The sequence below is a fragment of the Pogona vitticeps genome, chromosome 7, assembly GCF_051106095.1.
Source record: "Pogona vitticeps strain Pit_001003342236 chromosome 7, PviZW2.1, whole genome shotgun sequence".
NCBI lineage: Eukaryota > Metazoa > Chordata > Lepidosauria > Squamata > Agamidae > Pogona > Pogona vitticeps.
In genome coordinates, this window is record NC_135789.1 from 30,727,045 (window position 1) to 30,739,091 (window position 12,047).

Here is a 12,047-nt window from a genome sequence, read left to right on the forward strand (position 1 = left end):
ACTGCAAGAGGTTACATTTAAAGGCCAAGTGGTTTATCACAGAGATGGACAAGCTGTGTCCTTCCAGAAGTTGACTGCCCTAGCTGGGGATTATAGTTGAACAACATCTGAATTATCACAAGTTGTTAACCCCTTGGTTCTTCAAAATTGACTGTGGTTTGCCATGTTAGCTTGCACTAAACAAGAGCTTGCAAAATCATGGTTAAAATCCATCCTAACACATGAAAACACACCAGATAATTGTGGGCCAGACTTTTTCTTAATTTGATCTACCTCACAATAAAGTAACAATAAAGTAGAAATGATAAAGCAGGGAGAATGAGAGCCACACGCATCATCTTGAGCTCACTGGAGGAAAGGTGGTGTAGCCATGAAACTAAAATTATTCAGTGTTATCCAAACTTGATGAACAATGATCTAACATTATCTATGGTTTGTTTAGAACAAATCAGCCTTATTTTAGAAAGTTGATGAATAAAGCAAACAACTGTGTACATTTCAGAGATAATTCTAAACTGTGGTTTAATCAAAGTTGGAAGAAAATGATTCTAAACTCCTCCCTAAAGTAATGCCTGCCATTTTGTCCAAACAGATAAATTCTATCCCATACTTTCTTTGCAAACTAGGATCCCCGTGATACACAAATGCCTTCTTCTTCTTCTTCTTCTTTTTGTTGCTCGTTAGGACAGTAAACTCTGAGTTGCCTCAGACCAGAAAAAGAGGGAAGGAACTACTGATCATGGGCAGAGGACAAAGCCAGTCAACAATGGAGCCATTTTGCCAACTTAAAATTCCAGTCACAAAGAGAGAGAGAGAGAAAGAGAGAAAGAAAGAGAGAGAGAAAGAAAGAGAGAGAGAAAGAAAGCGAGAAAGAAAGAAAGCGAGAAAGAAAGCAAGAAAGCAAGAAAGCAAGAAAGAAAGCAAGAAAGCAAGAAAGCAAGAAAGCAAGCAAGCAAGCAAGAAAGCAAGAAAGCAAGAAAGCAAGAAAGCAAGAAAGAAAGAAAGAAAGAAAATTTTACTTCAAAGGTTGGCTATGAAATCTAGAATGTTCTGGAGCCCGAAGGGACAGGATTTACCCGAAGTCACTATTTGTGAAGCAATTTGGCTGAAGGAATCCCTATTGATTTCCTATAACTCTCAGCTCCACCACTGGAGAAGTACGCTAACTATAGAAACAGCTTAATTGTGCAGTCACTGATTTTTCTGTTAGACACTTACAGCAGCAACAGCAAAAAATCAATACAAGCTGCCCAACTTATTAAGTCCTTGTGGCAGCTGAGGTCATTAACCTAAAGCAAAAGGGCCTGGGCGGGGGAGGAGAAGGGAGGTCAGCAGACACTCCTCCCAACTTTTTCTCCACAGATAGCTCAGCTATTCGTAGTGCACCTCTGAGAAGAGAAATAGGGGGCTGTTACCCCACATTAACCCCCCCCCCCAGCTAAAGCAGAGAAGCCCATCAGGCACTTAAGAAGGGTGCAAAACATTCCAGTGATGCAGAGGTTTTGCAGAGCACAGTGCCAGCTGCACACCTGAAGGGTGGTGACATTTCCTCCCTTCCAGGGGACAGGATCAAGATGCTCCAGGATCAGGTTTAAAGGTTAAAGGAGCTTTGACACCAGAAATTTTCTTATTGACTATATTGCCAGCTATACTCAGAAAAAAAAAAAAACAAGACTTACTTGACCTTACACCTGATAACTGCAGCTAGAATTGTATATGCCAGTAAGTGGAAGGCTACAAAGGTGCTGACAAAGAAGGAATTTATTGAGAAGACTTTGGAACTAGCAGAAATTGATATTTTGACAGATACACTGAATGATAGACTGGATAATAATAAATGGGAACCTCTTTATACCCGGATGAAATCTACATCGATTTATCACTCTGGTTGCAATGGATAGAAAAGTAGAAAAAAATACAATAAAAATCTTTATTTTTTTAAAAAAAAACGTGCTCTAGGATCAAGATGCTCAGTTTCCTCCAGCTCAGCGTTTTCCAAAGTCAGGTCCCCAAACAATGTTAGGCTTCAGGACAGAATAGCCTGTGGTGAGGGATTCTGGGAGTTGGAGTCCCATAACATTTGGGAGCTTGGAAGTTAACAATCGCTGCTCTTGATGAATTAATATGGAGCAGAATAACATGACGGCTGTATTATGGATTAAGTTACCAATCAGGAGTATCCTAATCAACTTTTGCTCATTTACAGCATATTTTTCCTCCAGACGGAATGACGCTTATTCCCAGTGATGTCTTTAGGCTTCATGGGTTGTTAGTGTGATATGACACAAGTGTATTTTAATGCAAAAAATTTCATTTCCCTTGGGCTGAGAAAAGGACTTTTTGTATTTACTGGAAACATGCTACACAACACTATTCAGCTTCAAAAATGGGAACCTCCATGGAGGCTCACACAGCTTAAAACCATAAACACCCTGTTGGGTCCCTATCCAGTTGAAGACATTTTTTATTCTGCCATTCTTCTTGGGTGGGAACATACAGATAAATCCGAATGGATGAAAGTCAAACAATTTACAAGCAGGATCAATAATCAACACACAAAACAGAACGTCACAAGAAAGTCAGGCTAACCAATGCCCAGTGGAAACAAATGTGCTTCATCCAAGCACATAGAAGCCAGCAGAGAAGTAACCTGGGAAAGAGATTCTAAAAACAGTTGCCTCCCCTAAAAACAACCACCACCACCATGCTCCCGGCAGAGAATACCGAACGTCTTAAATGGGAAGAGTGTGCAACACCAGAAAATAGAGTAACACATCTTTGAAAAATCACTTTCAGCTCCTGTATATAAGTCTCTCCCCTTTCCAAACTTCGATATATTGAACAATCTTTGGTTCTGTTTCTTAAACAATGTCAACACTTTTTGAATGGACTAGATCTACATCACGAAGAAAAGGACTAACCCACTGAAGATGACGCCTTGCCCATAAAGCTTGCCATGACTGATGCTGGAGTAACAGCACCTTGAAATCATGGCTGTAGCTGAAAGGGGAAGGAGTGGACAGGAAGATATGGAAAATTCCATACAGCTGTGCTTTTAAAACAAGGCAGTCTCTCTTTACCATTTTTCACCCCAAACTATGACACTTACCACTTTGGGAGAGAAAGGGGTAGCATTTGTAGATGACACCATTAAACCTCCAGTTTTCTTCTGCCGATAAACGTCTAAGGCATCAACAAAATGAACCCCCTTGTCCTGTCGGTGTCGTTTTGCTGCCTACAAAAAAAGAGAGGCCTTAATAATGGGTATCCTTCAAAGAAATAGCCAGAATTAAGGGGACAATTAACAGCTTATTTTAAGCAATCAATTAATCTGTGCAGTTTCAGTTGACATGCTGATAGATAATGAAATGGTCACCCTCAATGAATGGATTCCCTTACTTGAAAAAGGATTAATTTTACTCTATAGTAAAGTTTGCTCACTTGCTCTTCCGTTTCTAGTGAACGGATCCTTTTCTTATCTACTTTAAAATCTTCATCTTCGCCTTCATGCAAAGTTGCTTGCCGCTTTGCAGACAGCTTTGAAGAAAGGGTGACTTTTGAGATGTCCCTCCCAACTGAAGGATGGGAAGTGCAGCCTGTTACAGAAACAAGAAACATACAAAAATAAAATAAAATAAAATAAATAAATAAAAGGGAGGGGGAATATCAAACTGTCATTTTGTTATTCACTAGAACAAAAACTGGAAATCAAAAGAACTCCAGTAACAGATGCTACGCCATGCACACCTCTGAGCATAATTGGGTTTCTCTCAAGAGGGGACAAAAAGCCCCAAAGAAACTATGCTTATTTTATTCTTGGCAACCTTCCTGGATAGAAAGAAATGCATAAAATAAAAACAAGCTTTTTTTAAAAAAATGTATCTCTAAATTGATGTCACTGGTTGTTGTCCAGAAAACTCGGTACATATGCTGCTAACATGAGCATAGATTCTGAGTACAATGGAGACAGATCCATGTGCTGAACAGTATCTACACAGAGACCTCTTTTCTCCACTGAGACAGGCCTGTGGACAGAAAGCCTCCCCCCCATCATTTATTTTTTCCTTTTCTTCTAGCACAGCCCTCCCAACCTCTCCCCAATACAGCCAGGTAAAGTTACTCTTGGGACTTCAGATCTCGGAATTCATCCAGCCATCATGTGCCCTGCTTACTCCAAGGAGTTACAGTGGTGCCTCGCTTAACGGGCGTTCCATTTGACGACGAAATCGCTAGACGTTGATGTTTTTGCGATTGCAAAACAATGTTCCCTATGGGGGAATTTTGCTTTGCGATGATCGGTTCCCTGCTTTGGGAACCGATCATCGCAAAGCGATGATTTTCGGCCAGCTGATCAGTGGTTTCAAAATGGCCCCCAGGTAAACAAAATGGCCGCCCGCTCTTTTCTGGCACGGATTCCTCGCTCTACAGGCAGCGAAAATGGCCGCGCTATGGAGGATCTTCGCTGGACTGTGAGTTTCAAGCCCCCAGGAACACATTAATCGGGTTTTAATGCGTTTCTATGGGCTTTTTAAAATCACATTACAACGTTTTCGTTTTACAGCGATTTCGCTGGAACGAATTAACGTCGTAATGCGAGGCACCACTGTATATCATCCAAAAAAAGGAGAAGTTCACCAAGTCCTTCTTTCAAGAACATCCTCCCCTAAGCCTTTTGGTATCTCTGTCACCTAGTTTTGCCATGTTTTAGGTTTTTCTGTTTAGACAGATCTTGACTGTTTGTTAATTTTAATCAAATTACGCAATAATTTCTTTGTGGTGTTGGGCTATGTTCATTTCTATTGTCAACTGTCCAGAGTAGTGCTTGCCCCTAAATCAAGTATACTAAACAAACAAACAAAATGTTCTTGGAACAAATTTGCGGCTTAGACCACAAAATTTGGCAGCCCATAAGAACAGTTAGCAAGTAAATCACAGCTGTTTCGCCCTTTATAATTGCAAGGAGAACTCTTGTAGAGGTTGAGCTAATCTCTACTGTGACTCTTGACAATCCTGCCCTCAAAGGACACAAACACTAGACAAAATCATCAGGGAGTTTCCCCCGTCCCCAAGAATCACCTTCATGGCCTGATGCGGTTCCACTGTTTGTGGGCGTCCCTGTTCCACTGCTGGTGAAGGAATTAGAAACGCCTTGGCCCCCTTCTGCACTGCCCTGGCTCTGAGTTGCAGGTCTAGCATGGCAGCGACAACGGCATGGCATCAAGGCTTCTGGCTTCTTGCATTCTTTTGAGCATGAGGAGTCAAGAGGCCTTTCTGAAAAGACAACAATGGGTGTCCTGTGTTCAGACGCGGCTGACTTTGGAGGGAGCGAAAAGGACAACATTTGGGAGATTTCCCAGCTATGTGCTGACTTCCAGAACTTAAAAATATGAATTTTTTTTAAACACCCAAGACAGCATGGCAAACTCTTGCATTTCCCACTTTTGGACTGAGCAAATATAATGAGGGTTCCATCAACCAAGCAGAGCTTAAATATCTCTGTGGCAAACCTGGTGTACAGGGCTGCTCTGTCCAACAGCCAATTGAAACTCTTCAGACAGATTTGGGTGATTATTGCCTCCAGATTTCTTTTCTTTCTTTCTTTCTTTCTTTCTTTCTTTTTGCCTACAAATCCCATCAGCATAGCCAGCAATGAAAGACGATACAGACTGCAGTCCAACTGCATAGTTATCTGCTACCCAGCTGAGATGTCTTGTTTATGAAGTGACAGCACCTCGGGAATATACCTGCAAGGATCAAAGCAAAAGCTACAAAGCTCTACGGTCACAGACCTCATTTGACCTTCTCATCCTCAAACAGGGCAGGGTTCCTTTTCAGAAGACTCATAATTCCTCTTGCGCCCAGGGACACAGCTGTCCTTCTGAATTGTATGCTAAGCGCCACCATGGAGCTCAATAATGAATAAATGACAGACAGCCCCTACGTGAATAATTTACAGAGCCACAAAGGAAAAAACCCAACACAAAAACACAGACATTTTCCACTTGGCTGGACAGCATAATTTTCAAGCAGCCAGGGGCATTTTCTACAAACAGGGTGACCAGAGGCAAAAGGATATAATGAGCAGACTTGTATCTAGTGAGTCACACTGTTGGCCTGTTTCACACAGCATTGCCTACCATGGTGGAAGACACTGGCCGTGTGTCCACAAACAGTCATCCAGGAATAGATCTTTTAATCTTAAAGATGCTACATGAGCTAACATGACCACTCCTTTCAAAAAAAAAATGATGGTTGCTGTCCAAGTCTTTTAAACTGAGATTTTTTTTCCTGACTAGTCTGGAGAGAACCCCGGGATAGGACCTGGGACCTTCTGAAAGCAAGGGATCTACAACTGAATTACAGCCCAGGAAGGTCTCTGCACTTTTCCCAGTTGTGGTTTGTGTGCAGCTTGCCAAAACAGAATGAAGGAAGCTGACTCCCTTGTGAAACCCCTTGCCTTATCTAGCCATTAAAAGATTAATCATCATCATAATATATGATCCATCATGTTGATTCTGACTTATGGCTACCCTTTCCAGGTACAGAGTACTCAGAAGTGGTTTACTAGTCCCTTTTCCTCTGACAGCCCTCTGAGACTGTACAGTTTGCCCAAGGCTACACAGATTTGCTCTTTTTGGGGAGGCACAGTGGGGAATCAAACTCCCAACCTCTGGTACCCAACCCAGTGAGCTATCTATCTACTTCATTAAAATGTCCAGCGTCCCAAACCTTTTCACTTTCAAAAGTCCCTGTGATTAGATTCTGCTAATGTCCAAAGATAGCCACAGTCTTACACATAAACTGCAACAATTCAAGCTGTTTTGTTCATAATTGTCTCTTAATCATTTATACTCTCCATGTCTCACCTCTGGAAAGATACTCAAGAGAGCTTGTGCTCTCCAGCAAAACAATTTGCCAAGCATATAAAATGACAAAACTCTTCTTTAGAAAAAAGTTCACATGGAAGATACCCAGAGCAGGTTAAAAGACAAGCAACGGTGTCTACAAAAGTATAACATCAGAACACTGACAGATTAAATGCCTATGGAGTAGAAAGAAAGAAAAAGATTTTCAAGAGACTGCCCCCTGCCTATTTTTATTTATTTATTTAGCTATCAACACAATTCATAATTGCCCACAGTCCAAAAAAGCAACTCTTTCCAAGCTCTGTGGCTGATGCAGTGAGAGATTTGGGCTTGTCTTATGGGCTGTGTAAATATGCCCAAAGCTGTTTGCGTGTGTTTTGAGAGGGAAAAGAAAATATTTTAAATATTTTTAAGCCGATATTTGAAAACATTCTGACAGCACTATCATGCACCAATATCCAGTCTTCAACCACCAGCAAATGCATATCAAATTTAACAGTTTAAAATAAAAAGAAAGTGTAACACTTCATCGCAAGATGTCAACTTCAGCCCTTAGAAATGGATTATAAAGCTGCAAGGAAGGAATATCATATTGTTATCTAGACTGGCATGTCAGCCATTCTAGAGAGCTTTTCTAGCGTCAGATAAGAAACAAATGCTACCTGTGTTGCTGCTTAAAAGAAAGAACAGGATGGGGCTCCCTTCTGTTTTTTGACACAGAAGCCAAATGGACTAGCAGTTAAATGTTCCATCAATAAGACCAAGAGAAGAAAATCATCCACTGACTTTGAAGGCTAGCTGAGAGGCCCCAGAGCAGGCTGCTGTGCGACACACAACACTTTCCTTCCATACCAGGACTCTTCCTCACAGCATCCACCACTTGAACAATCGTCACATTCTATCACTCCGGTTCCCAACCTTGTGTCCCCAGATGTTCTTGGACTGCAACTCCCAGAAATTTGGGGAGCTTGGGGTGAAGTCTTCTGGAAGTTTTGGTCCAAGAACATTTGGGGACCCACGGCTGGGAACCACTGTTCTATCTGACTGGCCGTGGCTAAGTCCCATTCTCAGGTGCTGGGGTCAAACCCCATGGTCTCTGATACAATACAATTAAAAATACATAAATTTATCACAAAACAAGGCTCACCATACAAGGACTGCTGCCAGGACAAAGCAGAGCAGAGCAATGCCAAACTTTTCCCACTTCCAGTTGGACTCTCCAAGAGGCAGTGTTGCTTGGAGCTTAGCCCCTTGACAATCTGGAAATGAATACATAAATCTAAATACATAAATCAGAGAACTGTAAGCCACCTTGAGCTGCTGATTTTCTACAAAAATGATTGAAGGCTTTTTTTAAAAAAAAAATGTTTCTTTACATAATCTGAATTGCCCCAAAGAAAGTAATGCATGTTTTGGAAGGAATATATAAAAATGTGGAGGGTTAGGTAGAGTCATATATTCATAACTGGTGACCCAAGAACATTAAATGAGGAGCTTGAAACCAACTTGCATACTGTACTATCTCCATCTAAGAAGCAAACCTGGTCTCAACATTCACATCCATGTGAATTTGGGACATTAGTAATTGCCATAAGTTTGGAACTATCCACAAGAACTTGATGCACAGCCCTGAAGAAGATTATTTATCATCCAAACTTTAAAAAAGAATTCTTAATGGTCGATTAATGGTATCACATGTTCCTGCATTTGTATAAACTCTGAAATGGAACACTAGGCTATATTAAAGTCCACGTTGATTTCAGATTTCTCAGGAATGTGCAAACATTTTGGTACATTCCTTTAATAAAGAAGAAATACTCAAGTCCAAGAGTCAAGCAGGCTTGTTCCCATAGTTCCAATCTATGGTTTACTAGGAATATCTCTGAGCCAGACCAAAACCTGTGACTGATATAACAAACATAACTACCAATGCTGTCCTTTTCGACTGAAATCATTCTAACTGATTTTGCATTTTGAAAAACACAAATCCACCACCAAACATATTAAAAACAATAACAGAAATGACCAAGAGGAGAACAGGAGAATATCAGGGAAGGTAGTGCTCCTGGGCTTAATTAATAGTTAATTGTAAAGTTCATGGTACTGTGTCAGCTGTAAAGGGCACTGTTGTGGCTGTGGCTGTTTTTAATAAACATATTCTCAAACTGGTTGTTGTGGGTTTTTCAGGCTCTTTGGCCATGTTCTGAAGACTGTTCTTCCTAATGTTCCTAATCAGATCCCGGCTGCGAAAGCCTTGGAGAATAAACTGCTGGCATGTGAGATATAGATTTAAAGGAGAATTAGGAAATAAAGCAGTAGTGGCAACAAGTCACTGAGGGTCCAGGCACCCAACAAAGCTTATGTCACATTTTAAAATAAAGCCACTTGGGTTATTTGTATTGCAACGAACAAATTCTGTCCAGTGAATCTGGTTCCATACCACCACTTACTGCATTCATCATAGCCAGCTGTGAAGGGTATGCCTTGCAAGGGAACAGAATGTTCACACCCCCAATAGTGTATGCTGATGATGCCATATTCTTGTTTATTTCTTAGGACACTGAACCTGAAAAGAAAGAAATACTGTAAACAAGTAAGACCTACCACCATACAATTACTGCAGGAACATGAAGCAAATAAAGAACGAGAGAACAAAGGCTCAGGGAGCTGAAGGCCATAATTTGTTTAATTGTGTGTTAATAACATGACAATGCATTTATATCACCTTTTTAAAAAGCCTTACTGTGTGCAGTCCTAATTTGTGGAGAAAGAAAAGTTAGAACTCAGATTAAATCGATTAAATCAACACCATCTAAATGACATTTCTGTTTGGAGTTACGGCATCTAAGTCAACCCATAGTCCGTTTATGATATCCAACTTCCTGTAGGAAAGGAATGAGATGGGGGAAAAAGCCACTTGTTTGCAGCTGGCAAAGAACTACCGGTACGCTCCAAAATGAATGCCAAAGGCTGCCTGATATACGACCGATTATTTATTTGTTTCATTTATTTGTACACCACCTGATTAGTGGAAAGCACAAGATTTGCCCATCTTGCTTAGAAACATCTAAATAGAAAGCAGTTTTGCAGCATTTACCATAGGAGTCTTTCCCAACCCAACTTGGGAGATGCCACAAATTCAAAACAGGTGGATTGGTTATTACTGTGTTACAGCCTTCGTTCCAAAGTCCAAACCACTCCACAGCATAAACACGACGAAACAGTGAAAGTAATAGTAAATACAGACATATCTTTATTATTGTTATTATTACTAAGATATATATTTTTAAATTCTGAAAACCATCAAGTATAGGAATAGGGAAGAGAAAGCTGGAACATAAAAACTAAAATAAACAGGCACACACCTACTTGTGACGTTCATTCACACAAATACCATCTTGTTTTGGGAGGGTGCAAAACTATACAGTCAGTATATTTCTGCAAATAAGCAACAGCCTTTTTTTCCACACCAGAATATTCTCTCATTTCAATATTGCTGAAACATGGCTTCAAATTATCAACATTTGATAGGATCACCAATAATTTAACTCATCATTTGCAAAGATGGCCAAAACAGAGTTTGTGTCAGGAAGGGGAGCAGGTTTATTTATTTTATATTAAGTTTTCCATTAATGACTGATTGCCTGAGTGGGGTTTTTAATTAGATGGTTGGGATTTAGTGCTTTCAATGTATTTTTGGGTGTTGGTTTTCTTTACTGTCCTTTAGTGTGGCATTTGTTTGATTTTTTTTTAGTACAGTATTTGTAATACTTTTAGCTTTAAATATTGCCTTTAATGATGTAAGTTGTCTTGGGTCCTTTTAAAAGAGAAAGTCAGGGTAAAAATATTTTAAATAAATATATTGAATTTCGGGGGGGGGGACTGTGGGGAACCTCCAGTACAGGCTCTGTATTTAAACATTACACTATATATGAAAAATTATATATAATATACATCTTTTTAGATGGATTTGTTATTTGTAGCCGCCCCGAGTAGACATGGTCTAGAGGGGCGGGGTAAAAATCAAATAAATAAATAAATAAATAAATAAATAAATAAATAAATAAATAAATAAATAAATAAATAAGTGTGTGTTTTAGTATAGCTTGTGCTTCCCATTTCTAAGCAGGATATTTTGTTTCTTTTCAACATTTTTATATTTAAGTGTTTTTAGTTTTAATTGCTGCCTTTCAACATTGTACGTCATCTTTGTATACTCATTGTTTTGTTCTTAAATATTGTCTTTAAATCCTGTAAGCCACTCTTTCTAAGGAGAAAAGCAGAGTAAATAAATATTTTAAATAAATATACATTTATATGTACAATATTTATATTGCATAATCATTTTTTTTAGCTTTAAATATTAACCTTTCAATGATGTAAGCCGCCTTGGGTCCTTTTAAAGGGGAAAAAAGCGGAGTAAAAGTATTTTAAGTTAATATATAAACAGAATTGACATATAAAGCACGACATTTTTAAGCACGCGTTTTTGAGGGGAAAACTTATGGTTTGACTTTCCCTCAGGGTCACTTTTCTGGACAGTTTTTACCTCAACATTAAATGTTTATATATTCGGCTTTAAGGAAACACGGAAGAGGAGGAGGGCAGGCGCCATTTCCCCCTAAACCGCCCTGAGTTGGAAGAGCGGGATTTGCTATTCTCTTATTACAAATAAAGAGGGAAATGTCGTCCCTTCAGACATTTAAAAAAGGGCGCGAGAAAAACAAAACGCCCCCCTCCACAGAAATGGGTCAGCCGTGGGGTTCTCCCCCGCGCGCGAAATGGACTCGCCCGGCGCGCGTGCCTTAAGAGTCCCACCACCCCGCGTAAGAATTACCTCAGCGCCCCAGCCGCCTTCGCTCTCTTAAGGGTCGAAATCGTTCTTCCCGCCTGCGTTGAGCCCGCCCCTCCTTCCGGCGGCTTGATTAGCCAATCATAGGTGTCAGCGGACCACCTAACAGCCAATGCAGAGCCACGGAGTTAATCCCCCCCCCTCCGCCAGCGTTTGCTCCCTCCCGGAGATTCACATCTAACGCCCGCTTACCGTTGCTTCCGGGTTTCTGCCGTAGCCTAGGAAACCGTTAGCTGAGTGCGGCCTAGATACCTTGGAGCAGCCTCTCCTCGATTTTTCTAAGAGAAAATGCATTATGGCAGCCTAGAAATGGCTGGTTAAATATGACA

The 12,047-nt window shown here is 40.4% G+C and overlaps 1 protein-coding gene across 4 annotated transcripts in view; it reads right to left on the reverse strand.

Annotated features, from left to right (window-relative positions):
* Positions 1-11,835, reverse strand: part of LOC140701753 (Fanconi anemia group J protein homolog) — a 170,100-nt gene extending 158,265 nt beyond the window's left edge. For all 4 annotated transcript variants that reach the window (XR_013538084.1, XR_013538085.1, XR_013538086.1 and 1 more), the window contains exons 1-6: positions 11,704-11,835; positions 9,317-9,432; positions 8,014-8,125; positions 5,077-5,271; positions 3,442-3,596; positions 3,110-3,235 (exon numbers count right to left, since the gene is read on the reverse strand). Coding sequence is in view for 1 of the 4 variants with exons in the window: in XM_078379290.1 (XP_078235416.1) it covers positions 3,110-3,235; positions 3,442-3,596; positions 5,077-5,271; positions 8,014-8,125; positions 9,317-9,403 (675 nt within the window). In the remaining 3 variants the exon portion in view is untranslated. The remainder of the gene's footprint in view (positions 1-3,109; positions 3,236-3,441; positions 3,597-5,076; positions 5,272-8,013; positions 8,126-9,316; positions 9,433-11,703) is intronic.
* Between the last annotated feature and the right edge of the window lie 212 nt (positions 11,836-12,047).